Here is a 20854-nt window from a genome sequence, read left to right on the forward strand (position 1 = left end):
TGTGGTTTTGCTAAGCTGGCACTTTAATACTTACGTTTTTTAAAAAAATGGAGCATCTAAGTCTCATTTACATTCCAAGTGTCACTCTACTCCTGACCACAAACAGCATCACTAACCCTGTCAATCATCTTGCAAATGTGTTCCCTGGGTCACCAGAGACATAGCTGCTAGAAAAACATCTCAACAATGACATCTACTTTTGCAAAAATAGTGTTGTAAACCCTTGTATTCACAAAAAATCACTCAAACAAAACAGGCAGAAATACTGAATAAACTACCTGAAATATTCTAGTAGAAAAGAACAATATCTTGGAGCTTTTAATATCAGCAAAATGTCCTAGTAATCTAACATTATCCATTTTTTTTACAGTTGTGAAACGTTTTTGTATGTTCATGGAAATCTTTTTGAAGTCTTTCTAAAATGAATTCCACCTTCCCTAACATGTTATAATTAGTAGCATCCTATGTTTTTTCTTTTTCTTTTTTTTTTTGGCCCTGCCAAGTGCTCTATGGGATCTTAGTTCTCCAACCACAGATCAAACTCATACCCTTTGTGTTGGAAGCACAGAGTCTGGACCACTAGAGAAGTCTCCACACTGTCTCTTCTTGACAAGCAAGAATCTTCAGTATGTGGATATATACTCATTACTCCAAAAGGAGTATATTCAGGGGCAACCATGGGGGACTGTGGTTTTAGTCTCTGCATTAAATGAGAACACACTATCATTTTAAAATCAGATCCTTGTATCCTTTTGCTCTCATAGTATATTCCATATTTTCATCTTAGTCAATGTGCTCATCGGCATTTAGTCTGTTGCCTAAGATTTCTCAAGGTTGTATCTCTAGCTCTCTTACCATAGAAAATACTTGGACTTCAGGTCAGCTTTTTATTCCGTATAGGAAGACTTTTTTCTTCTTTCTTTTGAATAAATAATATGTTTAAGTGACTGAAATGACTGGGAATCTGGTTTTGTAGATATATTAGGTATTACTGCTTTTTCCAATGTGTAACAAGAGTAATGAGAAATTTTTTAACTTGCAGAGAAAAATTAAAGAGGTAGAGAAGGAGAGGTTTAAACATCTTGGTATTCTCATCGTTTTATCTAAGTACCTCAGAAATTTATTCAAAATTATGGGGGACAGTAGGATATTCATTAGTTTTGGGGAGTTTGGAAGAATGGGTAGAGGATTCATAAGATTTCTAATGAAATCCATGATCCCAAAAAAGTGATAGAAATATTGAAGTGACCAATTAATCAAACATCATCCTAAGGAAATATTAAATCCCACATCTAATCATTTAAAAATTGAAGCATATGTTAAAAGGTATTTGTAGAGAAAAGACTTCTAATGATGGAAACATGAACTCAGTTACTCTATGCAGACTAATGTCAGGTACCATAATGAAAGTCTCACTATTTCAAAAAAATGTAAGACACACTTCTTAATGCTTTCATTTATATATCAGTGATCTAAATATAATATATGCCAAAATAGCTATTAAGAAAATCCCAAAAGGTAAAATAAAAAGATAATTCTTAAATTGCACTACCATGCAAGACTGAGAATGGTCAATCTCATCTCTTTCTGCAGAGCAGAGTCCTGATACAGCACAAAGTCCTTTAATCACAAATACTTTAAATGATGATCCTGGTGAGATTCAATCCCTTATTGGACTAATGAGAATTTTTGACCTAGTTACATCAGTGGTTCTCAATTTCAGTTTATATAAACGTCACTCAGAGAGCATATTTAAAATGCAGATTCCAGAAGGAGGCCCCTTTTAAGGCCCTGAGATTCTGATGTCTCAAATTTGGTGAGGCCTGTCTATATATATTATTTAACAAGCACCCCCAGATACTCTGATACAGGTAGTATAGAAATTCTACATTGTAAGTATTATAAGTATCCCTGTAAGCCATATCAAATTCATTTTGGAATGAGCTGGAGTGCAGGTAAATCATTAATTAAAGTATTTAAGATATCCTTTCCCCATTAGTTTTAAATTAATCATGTCTTCATTAGAAACTAATAGTCTGGTTCTTTGGTTTCTTGACCCCCCAAGGAGATCTCCTTGTAGGATAAATATTTATGTACAAGATTAGATTATTTAAACTTGGTTACTTAAATATGAATGAATAGGAATTTAAGTGTTGGAGAGGATGTGGAGAAATTGAAACCCTTGTACACTGCTGGTGGGAATAAGAATGGATCAGCCACTATGGAAAATAGCCCAGCAGTTTCTCAAAAAGTTAAAGGCGGAATTACCATATGACCCAGCATTCCTATTTCTACTTTATTCCCCAAAGAATTGAGAACAGGTACTCAAACAAATACATGTATATACATGTTCATAACAGAACTATTCCCAATAGCCAAAAGATGAAAACAACCCAAATATTTATCAAAGGATGAATGGATAAATAAATTGTAGTATATACATAAAGTGGAATATTATTTAGTCACAAAAATAGATGAAGTACTGATATAAGCTACAACACATATGAACCTCAAAAACATTTGGCTAAATGAAACGAATCAGACACAGAGGGTCACATATCATATGATTCCACTTATATGAAATACCCAGAATAGCTGAATCCAGAGACAGAATGCTGGCTCATGGCCACAGAAAAGAAGGGTAAATGGGAAGCAACTGCTTAGCAGGTAAGGGAGTCCTTTCTGAGATGATGAAAATGTTCTGGAACTGGACAGAAGTGGTGTTATACAACATTATAAGAGCACTAAATGCCATTGAATGATTCAATTTAAAATAGTTAATTTTTAAATCAATTTATTACAGTAAAAAATGCAGAAATACAAATGAACTAATGAGCTAGCTTCAAAATAAAGTTTATGTTAGAAGACTGAAGATTTACTTTTCTATATATTCTGCTATATTACATGAAATATGTCACAAATACAGAGAAAGAAATCGCTTTTTAAACTATTAATTATCAGTATGATGTTTAGGAGTAAGAGCCTTTGGTTTCTTGTTCATTCTGCTATGAGTCATGCTTCTTCTCCTGCCCTGGCTGAGAGTAAGGAAGAATTAAAATTAAAATGCAGATAATACCTGGGACAGTATGACAGGCCATGGGTTACCAAGACATTTGGTCAAATATTATTCTGGCTGTGTCTTTGAGGGTGACTATGCATGCAGTTAACATTTAAACTGATACTGAATAAAGCAGATTGCTCTCCCAAAGTTGGTGGGCCTCACCCAGTCAGTTGATGACTTAAATAAAACGGCTGACCCTCCCTTGAGTAAAAGGGAATTCTATCTGCCTGACTGTTTTTGATCTGGGACGTTGTTTTGTCTTTTTGTTGTTTGGCTTTTTTGTTTTTTCTTGCCTTCAGCTTCAAACTAAAACATTGGCTCTTCCCAGACCTTTAGACTGAACCACACCATTGACTCCCCTGGATGTCCAGCTTGCTGACTGTAGATCTTGGGAGCTGCCAGCCCCCAGAATCACATTAGCTGTTTCCTTAGAATAAATCTCTTTCTATATACATCCTATTGGTTCTACTTCTCTGGAGAACCCCAATTAACACAGAGGGGTGCTACAATAAGACACAATTGGTTATGAAGGCTTTAGCTGTTCACCAGTTCAGTCCAGAAAGAAATAAAGTCTTGAAGGAAAAAAACTGGGAGAGGAAGGAAGAGCCCAGGACACTTACTTGTCAGCCTGAGACAAGTGGCTTGAGGGCACTATGTGCTTTCCTTGGGAAACCACATGCCAAGATGGAACAGCCAAAAGAGGCTTGTCTACTTAGTAATGCTGTCCAGTAATTTTCCTACTCCTATTAATGCCTATTTTTCTTGAGTCATTTTATCTAGGAGACATTGGCAGTACTTGATTATTATATAATCATAAATTCACAGTTATAATGCCAACACTTCATCCTTTTCAAAAACCAAGCCACATTATAGAATACTGAGCATCAAATGCAGCTTAGCGAAATGAAAGTGGGAGTGGGATGTTAGTAGCACAGAACTAATGAGCAAGTTTATTTAAAAAGAGAGTTGGGGAAAAAAATCCCACAGAATAGATGTGTAAAGACCTCAGAAAAGATGTTAGGAGCAGCTGGTAAGAGGATTAATGAGAACAAATACTTAAAACAAATAGCATTTCTTTATATATGGACAAGATTTGTTTTTAAAAAAAAAGCCATATTCTACTTCTGGAATTTACAAATACACATATTTGTTGGTGCTATGAGTCAAGTTCATTAGAAATCTTAATTGCGCACCTTCCGTGTATACACAAACCACTGCATCAGGTCAGAAGTGATGTTGGTGTTGCACTGAAGGAACTTTTTTCTTTCTTTAGAGCTAGGCTTTTTATTGAATGTGTTACTAAAGAGGTAGAGTGAAAAAAGACCAGAGCCCACATCATCATCAGACTCTTCAGATTCTAGTGCCTTTGCTTCTACTTTCTTCTCAGCTGGGGAGGCAGTGGTGGCTGGGGCAGGTCCGCCAGCCCCAGAGGAGGCTCCCTATGTTGACACTAGCCAAAGCCTTTGCAAACAAGCCTGGCCAGAAAGGCTCAACATTTACACCAGCTGCTTTTTTTTTCTTTTAATTAATTTATTTATTTTAATTGGAGGCTAATGACTTTACAATATTGTAGTGGGTTTTGCCATACATTGACATGAATCAGCAAACACATGTACACCAGCTGCTTTAATGAGGGCATTGATCTTATCCTCTGGACCGTCACCTCATTGTCGTGCAGAATGAGGGCCGAGTGGATGCAGGCAAGCTCCTAGACGGAGGCCAGAGTGCAGGCGAGTTAGTTAGGAGGGGGCTGCCAGGCACAGTGCTAGTTGCTGGATGAAATGAGAGCCTCACCCCAAAATGGCCTTAGCTTCCTCAGAAGGACCAAGCACCTTAGCAGCAGCAGAGGAAAGCTGAAGGAACTTTTAAAAACATGTATATTGCATGACCACAATAACAAACTCAGGACTGAACAGAGTCCCCTTTAAAATGCAGACTTCCGTCTAAGGTGTAGTAGCCTCTTGGACAGTGTTTGCTTACGTCTCTCCTCTCCAGGACAGGTCTTTCTGCAGCCAGCACTTGGTAAGCAGAACAGTGTGCTGTTTGTGTGAGTGAATGCCCTTACAGATTCACCCTGAAGTCTCAAGGCATCCTCCTGGGAATATGGACTACAAAACAGCGTAAGGTAAAAGCAGAGCAGGGTGGATCCAGCACAGCTAGCAGACAGTAGGAGAACCCGAGGGAGGGGAGTGTACGGGACAGGAGACCGGGTGCCCGGCATACCCTGCAACCCCTTGAAGCAAAGCAGTCAGACATAAGACGTCCTCCTACACAAAGCTCTTGCCTGGGATCATGGCCACAACTGACTGCCTGACTCGAAAGCAGTGTAACAGGCTGATCTGTGAGGGGTCCACCCACGTGGCTAACAGACCCAGTGGGATCTTCCCTCAAACAGAGAGGAGCTGCTTGTGAGCAGGGGTCCTGGAAGAATATCTGTGGAGAACGAGGTAGATAAGCTGAGCTGTTTACAAGACGTCTCAGTTCTTCCTAGGGCCAGCCGTGGGACCGCTGAGATGTCCTTGATACAATTAAACCCTAGCATCCGAGGTCACCTGAATGCACGTGTGGTCTGAAAGAACCTAATCTGTGCATGTGTGTGTGAAGAGCAGGCACTGTATAAGGGCAGAGAAAGCGGGTTTAAGAAAAGAGTGAGCATAAAGCATTGGTGGCCCGAGGTGGAGGGAGAAGAAATGGGAATGTGAAAAGGAAAAATAGCAGATAACTTCCTTTGCTTTTTGCTGCATATGAGGCAAAGAGCTGTGCCCAGTGTCCCCAGAAGTCACACTGCCGCCTTGAGCAAGATGCAGTGCTTCTTCATCCCCGAGGAATCCAGAAATGAGAGACAGGAGGCATGGAGGCTAGTGCATCCTAAGGGATGAAAACATCAATCCTGATAACATGAACAAGTAACAGGGAGTCTGATGTTACCTTCAGAAGTCAGGCTCAAAAAGTCTTAGGATGAGACACAATGGAAGATCGTTAATGTGGTCAAATGAGACAAAAATGTGAAAACACTGGTTTTTTATATTCATGGGGGCAACCATTGAGAACCAAGGCTTACTGTTTCTCGATTATCAAAGTAATACACAATCATTGTTGAAAGTTTAGAAAATATAGAAAGCAGGCACACAAAAACATAGATGTATATATCTATCCATCTATCTACCTATCTATCTATCAGTAATTGCCGAATGAAAAATCAAGTCATTGTATAAAACTTGGTCTGTTACAGACGTTGTGTATGAACTTAAACTTGGACGTTAGCATGAAGGAGTTAAATTTTAGCTTAGAGTCAGTTAGCTAACACCAGTCTGTAGAATATAACTCTTGGACGGCAAAACTGACACAAACAAGTCATGATCCAGGATTCCAGGCCTTAAGAAAATGTGGAGCTAGGACGTTCTCTGTCAAGGCTGACTGGTCCATGAACTCTGACAGGTGTGGCCAATCTGAAGTCAACAAGGTGGTTCTGGATCAGTGGCCACAGACAGACCCAGCTAAAGAAGTAGGTCATTCGATCTGAGGCACTGTCCATACTAAAATAATCTTTGCTGCACTAGAAGAACAAGCTGCTCTTTTATTTGAGCATGAAGTTATTTTAGGGTGTGTCTTGTGAAAGCACCTGAAATGTCTTCAGTATTATTAAGAGCTATCATGAACACTCACCATCAGAACCTTAGAGCTTGGAGAGTCTGGGATGAATGAAGTGGGGTGATGGTAAGGTGAAGCTTAATTTAAAGCAATAGAAGAGGCCCAAGCAGGAAGGCGGAGCCCTGCTTCCCTCTGGACTGGGGACTTCCCGTCCTCTGAGCCAAAGATTCAAAATGGGGAGGAAGACTGGCCCCTTCCCTTTTGCCCTATTGCTGCTTCTACTTAAGAAGCTCCCCTTCTTCTTCGCTTTCCTCCTACAATGTAAACGCTCCCTAGCAAAGTGTTGAGGGGCTAGTGGGTGCTAAGACAAATGGCTTGAACTAAGAGTTGTCCTCGCGACAAGCCAGGCAGCCTCCCCGAAATTAGGACCAGATGCTCGGAGCAACTACACAAGATCTAACGAAGCCTAAAGACATCACAGTTCCCTCTCCACCCCCAGAGCTTTATTCTTCTGAAAAAGAGCACATCAATTTAATAAAGTCAGTTGCTTCCAAGACTGACTTGTCATTATAAAAATAAATCATTTCCAAGTAGTTGTTGAGCTAAGCTGCTGACCAAAAACAATAACTGCTCTTAAAGGTAGCTGGCACCTAAACTGAGGTCTTGAAGGAATTCCATCAGGTTTAAGCATTGTGATACTAAATATGAGGTGCATCTTTACAACTATTTATTGTTGCTTGAGCATCATGACCATTTGTTTTCCTATGGTCATCAATGGGTAATGGATCATTAGCATTAAAAAATACCATAGAAAAATGAATCACCTTACAATTCATCACTTATTCAATTTTATTAAATGAAAGACAACATAACTATAATATGGACCTTTTATTGGGCCATATAAATGTTCCAATATATTCGTCCCTATAAACGGACCTCCATTTCATAAGACCTTAAGGAAAAACTCAAACAAACTTTTTGGCTGACCCAACATCAGACTAACAAGAATTCTGAGAATCCGGAGATATGCATAGCAACAAGAAGATCACTAAGCATACATACCTGAACTAGTTCTGCCTTTAACTCTTCTTTTTCTTCCTCGGAGAGCATGCTAGGGGAGTCAGCACTGGCTATTGTGTCTTCATCTCTTCCTTGCAGTGGTTCGGTCTCCAGCAAACCTTTAGGCAAGATTGGTAAAATATACTGTCATTTAAAGAATGGATTTAGCCAAATTCTAGTTCCACAGTCTGAAGGACTAGATACTCTGATCGACTCTCTCTCTGAAAAACAACTAAAAATTCCAGAAGAAAATCATTCTAAATGTGTAATGAGCTGCCAAGAAAGTGAAGAATACTAAGAATCCCCCAAAGTTGCCACCGAGATGAATCCCAGCCTCGGTTTTCACTGTCCCATGGGATGCAGAGGACTGAGGACAAAGCCCAGGACTACTCAGGGAGAGGATTTTATGAAGAGACCCCTACATAAATCTACCTACCCACAGGGCTACACTCTGAGAGTAAGGTGAACTGGAAATAAATACCCTTTCTCCCCACAGGAGAGAAAGGCAGATCACCTGCCTTGACCCTCAGCATAGAATGGACAGACCAATAAAGCCTCCCCTGAGAATTCACGACATCCTGAGGTGGTCCAAAAAAACCTTGAGATCAGTTCAGTTCAGTTCAGTCCTCAGTCATGTCCAACTCTTTGCGACCCCGTGGACTTCAGCACGCCAGGCTCCCCTGTCCATCACCAACTCCCGGAGCTTACTCAAACTCATGTCTATGGAGTCGGAGATGCCATCCAACCATCTCACCTTCTGTCGTCACCTCCTTCTGCCTTCAATCTTTCCCAGCATCAGGGTCTTTTCCAATGAGGCAGTTCTTCCCATCAGGTGGCCAAAGTACTGGAGTTTCAGCTTCAACATCAGTCCTTCCAATGAACACCCAGGACTGATCTCCTTTAGGAGAGACTGGTTGGATCTCCTTGCAGTTCAAGGGACTCTCAAGAGTCTTCTCCAACACCACAGTTCAAAAACATCAATTCTTCAGTGCTCAGCTTTCTTTATAGTCCACTCTCACATCCATACATGACTACTGGGAAAACCATTGACTAGATGGACCTTTGTTGGCAAAGTAGTGTCTCTGCTTTTTAATATGCTGTCTAAGTTGGTCATAGCTTTTCTTCCAAGGAGCAAGCATCTTTTAATTTCACGACTATAGTCACTCTCTGCAATGATTTTGGAGCCCAAAGAAATAAAGTCTCTCACTGTTTTCATTGTTTCCCCATCTATTTGCCATGAAGTGATGGGACCGGATGCCATAATCTTAGTTTTCTGAATGTTGAGTTTTAAGCCAACTTTTCACTCTCCTCTTTCAATTTCATTAACAGGCTCTTTAGTTCTTCTTCACTTTCTGCCATAAGGGTGGTGTCATCTGCATATCTGAGGTTATTGATATTTCTCCTAGAAATCTTGATTCCAGCTTGTGCTTTATCCAGCCTGGCATTTCACGGGATGTACTCTGCATATAAGTTAAATAAGTAGAGTGACAATATATAGCCTTGACGTACTCCTTTCCCAATTTGGAACCAGTCTGTTGTTCCATGTCTTGTTCTAACTGTTGCTTCTTGATCTGCATACAGATTTCTCAAGAGGCAGGTAAGGTGGTCTGGTATTCCCATCTCATGAAGAATTTTGCACAGTTTATTGTGATTCACACAGCCAAAGACTTTGGAGTAGTCAATAAATGAGAAGTAGATGTTTTACTGGAACTCTCTTGCTTTTTCAATGATCCGATGGACGTTGGCAATTTGATCTCTGGTTCCTCTGCCTTTTCTAAATCCAAATTTGAACATCTGGATGTTCACGGTTTCGTGTACTGTTGGAGCCTGGCTCAAAGAATTTTGAGCCTTACTTTGCTAGCATGTGAGATGAGTGCAATTGTGCAGTTGTTTGAACATTCTTTGGCATTGCTTTTCTTTGGGATTGGAATGAAAACTGATCTTTTCCAGTCCTGTGGCCACTGCTGAGTTTTTCAGATTTGCTGGCATATTGAGTGCAGCACTTTCACAGCATCATCTTTTAGGATTTGAAATAGCTCAACTGGAATTTCATCACCTCCATAGGAAGCATCACTACAAACAAACCTTGAGATAAGAGGTATTAAATAAAACTCTTTTCCACTTTGGTAATGGAAATATACATGTATGGAGCCTAGAATAGCTGCGGCAGTGAGGAAACATCATGACCACACAGACTTTTGGTAAGGCATGTGGGAAGTGCCTGGGTTCTTGGTGACACCCTTGTGCCATAGATTGTCAAGGGACTTCTGACTTGTCATGTGAGAAGAATGCCTTATTAGCAAAATATTAAAGAGGTTCCCTATGGAGTTCGTCAGCATCTGGTCAACACATGTGCATTGTTCTCTGGGTGTGTAGGACGCAGGCACACACATATAGGGAAGCTTTATTTAGGACATGAATTTCGACAGTGCTGGCATTTATACATCTCTGTATAAATGGAGGTCATACAATAAATTCTACTGGAACAACTTGTTACCCATATTAAAAAAATGAAATGGGACACCCTCACACCATTCACCAATATTTAATTATAGATATTTTAGAAGACAATAGGGGACTTCATATTTTTGATGGACATGAGTTTGAGTAAACTTCGGGAGTTGGTGATGGACAGGGAGGCCTGGCATGCTGCGATTCATGGGGTCGCAAAGTCAGACACGACTGAGTGACTGAACTGAACTGAACTAAGAAAGGATTTCTTAAGATACACAAAACAGGGAAAATCATGAAAGAAAGGAGGGATAAGATTATGAATAAGGTATCACCTCACACCTGTCAAAATGGCTATTGTCAAAAAGACCACAGATAACAAATGCTGATGAGGAGAAAAGGGAATCTTTGTGCACTGTTAGTGGGAATGTAAATTGGTGCAGCCAATATGGAAAGCTAGTATGGAGGTTCTTCAAAAAACCAAAAATAGAACTTACTGTATGATTCATCAATTTCACTTATGTGTGTTTACCCAAAGAAAACAAAAGCACTGATTTGAAAAGATATATGTACCCCAATATTCAAAGCATAATTATTTATAATAACCAAGATATGGATGAGTCTAAGTGTCCATCAACAGATGAAAGGACAAAGAAGACATTGCAACAAAGTGGATGGACCTAGAGGGTATTATGCTTGGTGAAATAAGTCAGAGAAAGACGAATAACTGTCTGTTATCATTTCTATGTGGAATCTAAAAAAATAAAACAAACAAATAGAACAGAAACAGCCTCACAGATATAAAGAACAAACTGTTACCAGTGGGAAGAAGGATCAGCAAGGGGAAACATAGGGGTATAGGATTAAGAGAGACAAACTACTATATGAAACAAATAAGAATCAAGGATATATTGTAAAGCACGGCCAATATTTTTATAATAACTTTAAATGGAGTATTTGTTGTTTAGTTGCTCGGTCGTGTCCGACTCTGTGTGACCCCATGGACTGCAGCACGCCAGGCCTCCCTGTCCTTCACCATCTCCCAGAGGGTGCTCAAATTCATGTCCATTGAGTCGGTGATGCCATCCAACCATCTCATCCTCTGTCGTCCCCTTCTCCTGCTGCCCTCAGTCTTTCCCAGCATCAGGGTCTTTTCCAATGAGTCAACTCAACATACCAAAATACTGAATCGGCTTTTCACCACCAAAGACCACAGCTCTTGTCAGGCAGTTTTCTTCTACAGCTCAGCTCCCGTCTAGTTCCTAGAACCCTGACCTCTCCTCCAGCTTAGGGACTGTATTGATTTCCTGTTGCTCTCATTCTGGGGAACTTCAATATCCCCTGTTGATTTCCCTCAATCCTTCCTATCTTTCTAATAGTTCCTTCATTAAACTCTCTTGAATCAGGCACCTTTTTAGAGCGTGCCATCCATCGAGTTCTTTCCTGGTCCCTGACTGATACAGGAAGACTGCCCCCACTCTCCTTTTATTTTGGGGTGAGGTGTCTAGAAAAAAAAAATATCTTTCAGGTTTTCCCATACCAACCTGGAACACAACCACATCTCTGTAAACTGGGCCGGTGCTGGGTGGTGGGGCAGATTGACACCTGGTGTTTAGTTTCCTAATTCACTCTTCTGCAATCAGGTAACCATGCATGGGATCCAGAACACCCCTCATACTTAGGGAGAAACCTGCCACCTTGGCAAGGGGTTGGGGTCCTGCAGCGGGAGTGGAGGGTCCCGGCTCTGGCCAGAGGTCTGGATGGAGGAGGTAGAGAGATCTCACGCCAGCGAGTGCCAAAGGGAGGCTGAATCAGCCTGGAAGGGCTACTGGGCCCAAACTCGGGTGAGGAAGACAAGATCACAAGCACTATCTTTAGAAAGCAGCAGCAGCAGCAGACTTCACGGTCCCAGCTGCCCAAAGAGCCAGAGCAGAATACAAGGCACTGCATGGGCCCTTCCTGCTTCCATATACTAGCCACCCCCTTAGCTGGGACAAGGGAAAGGGCAGTTGAAAAAGGAGAATTCTCAGCTCGAGGGTAATTTTACTGAGGAATTGAGTATTACTTAAAGGGGCTTTAAAAATGATTGCACTGGAATGGACTGAACCGCTTTTTCTTCCACACTATCCAAAGCCCAAGGGTGGTAAGGATACAGGTATACATCAGGGCTAGGTTTAAAAAACAAAATGGAGCACATGTATGTACACCAAGATGTAGTGTGAACAAATCTTGTGGTCCTGCTGTGGAGTACTTTGCACGCAAAGATGGCATTTTACTTTCATTTACTTGCTGTTGCTGTTCAGTCATTCAGTCATGTCCAGCTCTTTGCAACCCATGGACTGCAGCACACCAGGCTTCCATGTTCTTCACCATCTCCCAGAGCTTGCTCAAATTCATGTCCATCGAGTTGGTGATGCCATCAAACCATCTCATCCTCTGTCGTCCCCTTCTCCTCCTGCCTTCAATCTTTCCCAGCATCAGGGTCTTTTCCAATGAGTCAGCTCTTCACAACAGATGGCCAAAGTATTGGAGCTTCAGCATCAGACCTTCTAATGAATATTTGGTACTGATTTCCTTTCATTTAGTACATGCAATAAAATATATAGATTCGTTTTAATAAAAGTAATAAATATCCACAGGTCTGACTCTACTGCAGGAATCGTGCTTCTGCATTGGCCAAGTGACATCCTGAGGAAGCAGGTAGGTGTTTAAATACTCATCCAATGCTAGCATCTGCCTGCTTTCACTATACCTACCATTGGCCGGTAATGACTCAGATGGGTCAGTCCCACATATAGGGCTGAATGGCAAGAAACTGAACCAGATCCAACTGAGAAGTCACTGTGGGCTGGTCTCAGCCTTTGCTAATGGGGACTCTCACTCATAGGACCTGGGTTTGGAATCTGCTCAGTCACAAGTCACTGGGCTCTGATTTAGGCTACTCTGACTCCTATGCCTATACCCTTCTACATCTCACAACTATTTGAAGAATAGTAAACAAAATGTTGGCAAACACAAATCAAGAGTGAGCTCTGGATTAAAATATCTCCCCTCTAATAAAATCAACCACTGGCATCAACATACTTTTAATGTACCCTTGTCAAATGCCCCAGTGGATTGCTGCTGTTGTTCAGTTGCGAGGTCATGTTCAGTCTTTGTGACCCCATGGACTGCAGCATGCCAGGTTTCCCTGTCCATCACTATCTCCCTGAGTTTCCTCAAACTCATGTCCATTGAGTCAGTGATGCCATCCAACCATCTCAGCCTCTGTCATCCCCTTCTCCTCTTGCCCTCAATTTTTCCCAGCATCAGGGTCTTTTCCAGTGAGTCAGCTCTTCACATCAGGTGGCCAAAGTGTTGGAGCTTCAACTTCAGCATCAGTCCTTCCAATGAATATTCAGGGTTGACTTCCTTTAGGATTGACTGGTCTGATCTCTTTGTTTGTCCAAGGGACTCTCGAGAGTCAATGGATTAGGTTGTGACTTCATGTATATGATTGAAACAGTATAGAAAGCTATGAGATAAAATGACTATGAACTGTGATTTCAGTTGAGTGATCATATCCTGAATTGCTGGCAAATACAGAAAAGTTACAGAATTGCTTTTAAAAAGCAAAATAATCTTGCATGTATGTGTGTGTGTGCACCATATTCAGAAATTAACAAATAAATTTAACCTAACAAAGAAGAATAGTGTATATTTTCAAAAAGAATATACAGCTATCCTAGGACTTAAAAAAAGCATTCAATAAAATATCTTAAATGAAAATTAACCATGTTTTAAATAATAAATTTAAGACTGCAATATTTATTATTTAATCACATTTTCTTTAGGATGTTGGTAAAAATAGCTTTAGGCATTCTTTTAACATAAAACTTCAAAGTATCTCCACTTATTCCCTAAGGGAAAAACAACCGAGCTAATCTCATTACTGTTGGATTTATGATTATCTTTAAGTGTACAAAGCCCCTAATACATATTAATTTGAGAAGGGTAGAAATTAAAGCTATAAAACAAATTTATTTATTAGAATCCTTTCTGCACATTCACTAAATCTTCCACAAAGAAGCCAAAATATTGTTTCTTATGCACCGCCTTGTAGTTTTGGCAGAGGCCTCAAATGCTAACAGCAATATAGTGAGACCTCTGCACAGCCACAGCCTAAAATCAAGGCTTGAACCCTAAGGCAGGACATGCCAAAAGATTTTATAACTGATTCTGTCAGGGCAGGGATAACCCATCTCCAGTCTTTGAGAGCAGGGGTGAAACATAAACCCCGACTGTCACATGTGACAGTCTGTAGCTTTAATATATGCAGCCTCACCACCACTGAACACTGGAAAAAGTCCAGGGTGGGTTTTCATCTCCCAAAACCTCTTGTATAGGAGTTGCCCAACTAATGCTTATTGAACCAATACCCTAGAATAGAAAACCAAGCTATCAACTCTTCTTTTTAACTGAAATACAGTTGATTTACAATGTTGTATTAGTTTCTCGTATATGGCAATGTGATTCAGTTACACATATATATTTATAGATTTTTTATATTCTTTTCTATTAAGGTTTATTATGGGATATTGAGCTCCTTGTGCTATATAGTAGGACCTTGTTGTCTGTCTATTTTATAAACAGTAGCTTGTATCTGCTAGCCCCCAAATCCTGTTTTATCCATTCCCCACCCCCTTTCCCCTTTGATAACCATAGGCCTGTTTTCTACATCCTATCAAGTCTTCTTGATGCCCTTTGCATATTTCTTCACTATCTGTCATATTTGTCTATCCTTTTGAATTTTCACTGCTACAACCCAATATTGTTTGCTGTGCCTGCTGCTTACTATGATTTAGGCTTTTATCACTACGCACTCAAAAGTATTTAAATCTCAGCTGAATCTTATCTCCTTGCTTTCAGTGGCTTTCTCCACCAACCTACACAACACTCAAATTAATATTTTGAACACAATACTCTCATCATGTCAAAACTAGTTTAAAAAACAGTAAGTGGATGAGATTTGTTTCTAGACTAAATTTGAAAATTCTAATACTAGCATTCAAAACCATCTACAGCTGTCTACAAGTAATGATTCCAACTAGCTTGCCTAAGATTTTCCCACCAAGACTTGAAAACCCAACAGGCTGTCACATGTTATGTCCCTCAGTCATATTCTATTCATTCCTATGTTTTCATACCAATCCATCTTTCTCCAAATTCTCTCTTCACTTCAGTTTCTCTTCTAAGAATCCTACCAAGTTGCCAACAACACTAGGAAAATAAGATAACATGTTGTGTGCCTTCAATTAATCTCAAATGTTGCCTTTTTTGCTTTCTCTACATATTATGATATATACTACTCTACCTATTGCTACTAAATAGCATATATAGAGTATAAGCTACATTATAATTTGCATTATAAATTGCAGTAGAACACACAATACTGTATATTACTATAGTTATTGTTAAACAAGTTTATGAAGAAAACATTTCAGACACTGCCCTGCAAAAGTTTCGTGTCCTTCTTAAAATGTGAAGAACACATGAATCACCACTATTAATAGCATTGTTTTCTAAAGCTTTGGTGTCAATTTAAAAATGTTACTAAAACAAGTCATCTCTGTAATGCTTAGCCTGAGAGTTACTAATCAGCTAACTAAAGGAAGACTTTATGCTTTTTACTAAGCATTTTATCTAAAGATGCTTCTGGGGTTGTAGAAGACTAAATTAAATTCTTATACTCCATCTTTCTGCTTTTTTAAAAAATATGCTATTTAGGTGATAACCCACATAGTTAGATGCTGGTTAAAATATATTCATCTCTAAAGAAAAATTTATGACTGATCAAAATTTCACTGTGGCTAGAGATAGAAGTGACATGCTACTACAGATAGAGATCAACATATGTATGGAAACATTTCCTTCCATTTCTCACTTATGCATATGTACAAGATGGCTGTCTTCTGACTGTACAAGAAAACATACCTTTGCATTGGGTATTGATGAGGTCACCAAAATTCAACAGAAAACTAAAGTTAGCAGAAAGTATATGGCACCCAGTGCTTACACAAGTACTGCCCTGCCCGGGAGGGCAGTCTATCTTCAAGGAGCTCAGATCAATCCAGGATGCACTTAAACCTAAATGATCATTTTTGTGACTAAGGTCTGACCAGGGCTCTTACTCACCTCCCAGGATAAGAATCCTAGATAGTGTGAACTTGCCCCATTTACCCAAGGCTTCCCTGGGCTCCCAGCCAGCCCACATCTTCAGGGTGCTCCTGAAGGCACTGAAAACTGTGGGCATTTGAGGATGGAGAGGACTTGTCCACCCTGTGGCTAGAGTGCCACTGCCCAGGCCCATGTGAGTGGCTTGCTTCATGGCATCATTTTACTGAGCTAAGTACAGGAAAATGTCATCGCATCAAGTACCGTGTGAAAGACTAGCTGGCCATTCAGGCTGGATCACCAGGTTAGCTGCATATTTGAGTGATGTCAGATTCCAAGCTGTTATCTGAGGTTTTTCTTAGGTCCAGATATTTTATGTCACTATTTCACACTGTGGTAATAAGCCTCTTAGATGATAGCTTTTACTAACAGATTTTCTGGGAGATTGTTTGTCAAGTTCATCAAATTTCTAACAGGAAAGTCTATGCTCTTTACTTTCTCAGAACAATATCTATTTGAGAAACCAAATGAACAGCAAAGGATTATTTGGTAAGCATTGGGAAGGACACAGAGTTTGATGACATCAAGATGTTTTGCACTTATGCCATACTTTAACTGTATGATCTGTTGTCTTTCTCCTCCATTAGATTATGAGGTACTTTATTCACCCAATACTTGGTACTCCATAAATATCTGTGGAATAATTTAATTAGCTATCATGACCTTACATATGTGCTATTCAAATGCCTATACATTAAATCTGATGTTCAGTCAGGGGAACACCTGTATTTCTGTGGTGTTGACAACAAGATGACCAAGACTTACAACCAGTGTGATGGCCATTGACAAAAGTGGTAAGTAACATGGCAGAGAAGTAACAATCAACACACATCAATACATCAGCTGCCCTGGTACCAGCACTCCATTTCTGTTACTGCATCTAGTCCCTTAAAGAACTACATTAAACCAGAGGCTAGCTTGCATTCTATCAATGTTCAGCCTGAGTTTATACCTCTGTAATTCCAGATAAGACAATTCTAAGTTTCTACTTCCTTGAAAAAAGATACAAATAAGTAAAATGAGAAAGATTAAGAGGAATTAGGATCGTTAAGACATGATGGGTGACCCAAGAAAGTTAACTCCATTTGGTAACAGAAAACACCTACAGCAGGATCGTACCCAACAATTAAAACTAGACATATACTCACGACTTTGGCCACCAGATGAGAAGAGCCAAGTCACTGAAAAAGACCGTGATGCTGGGAAAGGTTGAAGGCAGGAGGGGAAGGGGACGACAGAGGATTACATGGTTGATGGCATCATCAACTCAATGGACATGAGTCTGAGCAGAATCCTGGAGATAGTGATGGACAGGGAAGCCTGACATGCTGCAACTTTGGGGTTGCAAAGAGTCGGACATGACTGAGTGACTAAACAACAGCAACATTTGTGGTAGAAAGGTTCTCTTCCTGTCACCCAGGACATGGTTGTATTATGCTTTCCAACATCAGTGTTAATTTATGTTATTTAGAGCATATCGATAAAAGATAACTGTGAATACTGTAGAAAAAAGTTTTTTTTTTTAAAGTGTTTAAAAGTGGGTCGAGGGAACAGGCATAAAACGTTAGTTAGGTTTTCTGAAATGAAAGCCAGCAACAGAGAAGCTTAAGTTCCTTACAGTAGATGTGGTAGATGCGCTCTGCCAGGGGCTGTTTCTGAACGTCACTCCCGTGGGACCACCATGCATCACAAGCAAAGAGTGAGCCACGCAGACCTGAGCTTTTATTCCTCACCTGAGGTCACATGGCCCTATTCACACCAATGGCTTCTGTTGCTTACAAGCATTTCAAGTGAACACACTCCAAACCACGGAGAAAAACATGAAGTCAATTTTCAATGAAAAGATGTAAAATATTTATTGTGAATCTTCTTGGCTCTCCAATGGCCTATGTTTCAAGTATAAGATTAAGGCACTTAGAATATGCTAGTCTTGAAAGGCACAATTCAACACACACAAAATAGATGCGTGGTGGATAAATCTGCAACTGAGACCAAAGCAACCCAAAAAAACAGTCATAAAAACACAGCAGCCACAAATCTGTGACTGAAAAACAAACAAATAGTTGTGGAAAAACAAAAAAATAGCTAATCTTCCTGAGGGACAGACTCTAGGAACTTCCTTCTCTAAATAAACTCCTATACTGATGCAGAAAAATAAAACTATTGCAGGAGTGTGTATAGACAAACCCAAAATAGGTAGATCACCTCAACCTTTAAATTATCCTTTTCTTTTGCATCCCCATCCTCATTTCACAACTCCCAGCCCCATACATAAATATTCAAGTTTGCCTGTCATGAAATTTGGAAAAAGAAATCAAAACTGACAAAAGATAAATCCTCCAAATTTAACACCCAGCCTCAGATTTTTGCCTTGAGCAAGAAGTGAGATGGTCTCACTTCTATTACAAGAAAAGCCCAGGGTAATAAACTATCCTGGATCCAAACTCATCAATAAAAATTAACACTCATTTTTTAAAAAAGAAATCCCTTCTCTTGTTCTCCCTTCCTCTCCCCTCTTTCTTCTTAAACCATCAGCTACAGGTACCACACTCTGACTCCAAGGCCTGATCATTTTAAAAACATTGGTCAGAGGTATAGGCAGTCTTCCCTTTATGTTAAACAATCAGTTCAATAATATTCACATTTATCCAGTTTCGCTTATTAAAACTTCAGCATTTCAAATAGCTGCTATTGACAATGTCCGGGAGAAAAATCTCTTGTTCTCCTGAAATCTGAGAAGGAAAATAAATGCTAACGGGGCTAGAAAGATGTTCTGAATCATGAAATCTTTAGCAGAAATAAAATATGCAAGAATTAGCAAAGTTTAGGACTTCCCAGGTGGCACTAGTGGTAAAGAACCCCCCTGCCAATGCAGGAGACAGAGGCAATGGGGATTTGATTCCCTGAATCAGGAAGATCTCCTGGAGGAGAGAATGGCAACCTGCTCCAGTATGGAGAATCCCATGGACAGAGTAGCCTGGTAGGCTACAGTCCACAGGGTCGCAGAGTTGGCTGAAGTGATTTAGCATGCACAAAGGCAAGTTTGTGCCTTTTAAGGCAAGTTAAATACAAGAAAATGCAATGGCTAAATAAAATATGAATATATACCCTTACTGTTAAGAAGGAAAATGCAAATTAAAATTGAAAAGTCATATGGTTTTTCATCTAAGAGATTAGCAAAAATGTGAACGTGGGAGCACAGCCTGTTGCTGGTATGGTTGGAGAGAAACAGGTCTTCCGCCACGTCACTCACTTCCAGGCTGTGACAGCTGATTGAGAGCCCCTCTGCCCTGCCCTCCCACTTCTGTGAATCAATCTTACAGAAGAAAAGAAGACTTAAGAAAACAGGTATTAAATATTTACAGCAGCACTGTTGGCAGCGGTAGAAAACTAAAAAAACCTGGATGCTCATTAGTAAAGAAATGTCAGAGACAAGCAGAGAACACTCACACAGAGTACTATTTTTCAGTTATTAAAAATAATGAATTTGGATTGACATGCATGGACCGGGAGAAAGGTTCATTGTACGTCGTTAAATGTGTTAAAGCAAATTGCTTTAAAAGTCATGTTTGCCCATGACGCATTTGGGAAGAAGAATAAAAATTGCTGGGGAAGGTAATCTCAAGAATGAGGTCTTCAGACCTCCATCTGGCAGAATAAGAAAGGGCCTTGGGCCTGGGATATTTCACACCAAGAGATAAAGAGCCCACATGGCCTCTGTGGGGTTTATCACCTCGTAAGGGAATCTCTTTCCTTATCTCAGGCTTAGTGGGTGCTTTTTTGCTCTGCTTAAGCATGTGGCAGTGGCCTCCAAGCACACCCCAGCTTTCAGTATTTCAGACTCCACAGGGGTGGGGTTGGGATCATTCTTCTCCATTGCTGATGGGGGTAGACAGGAGAAGAGTAAGTAAGATCCATTGCCCTTGTCAACCTGGGTGAGGGAAGGACTAGCTAGTCCTGAGGAACCTAGGCACACTAATGAAGCTGATCTTTCTCTCTTTCTATGTAAGCAAAGCACTGTTCCATCGAGTGCTTGACTATGTTGCTGTATTTTCCTTGGCAACTCCAATATCAAGATACAATGGACAGGAGTGTTTAAAGTTCTCTCCTGGCGTTGGTGCATGGTGTTTTGCTCCCTTGGGATAAATATCTAGCACACAGGACTCTGCTCAACAGAAATACCTTTTATATGTGAACATGAATGTCCGTGTGTTTGTAAGTGTACTGAGAAAGGTGAGAAAAATTACACACCAAATCATTAATGCTATTTATTGCAAAAGGGTGAGATTGGACAGGGAAAAGATTAACTGTTTTACATACCTCTGTATTACCTGGCTGGTTACAATAAGTATATGCAATTGACTGGATGTGCGTGGTCCCCCCAAATTCACACGTTGAAATCATAATCTCCAATGTGATGACATTAGGAGGTGGGGTCTTTGGGAAGGGATTAGGTCATGAGGGCTTCCCTGGTGGCTG

General features: G+C 40.2%; 1 protein-coding gene and 1 pseudogene across 3 annotated transcripts in view; both read right to left on the reverse strand.

Annotated features, from left to right (window-relative positions):
- TPD52L1 (TPD52 like 1) overlaps window positions 1–20854 on the reverse strand; it is a 92289-nt gene that overhangs the window by 25290 nt on the left and 46145 nt on the right. For all 3 annotated transcript variants that reach the window (XM_020878885.2, XM_020878884.2, XM_020878888.2), the window contains exon 2: window positions 7715–7830. In XM_020878885.2, coding sequence (XP_020734544.2) covers window positions 7715–7830 — 116 coding nt within the window. The remainder of the gene's footprint in view (window positions 1–7714; window positions 7831–20854) is intronic.
- Window positions 4243–4796, reverse strand: LOC139029728 (large ribosomal subunit protein P1 pseudogene; annotated as a pseudogene).

This window comes from Odocoileus virginianus, chromosome 19 (genome assembly GCF_023699985.2).
Source record: "Odocoileus virginianus isolate 20LAN1187 ecotype Illinois chromosome 19, Ovbor_1.2, whole genome shotgun sequence".
In the NCBI taxonomy this organism is placed as follows: Eukaryota; Metazoa; Chordata; class Mammalia; order Artiodactyla; family Cervidae; genus Odocoileus; species Odocoileus virginianus.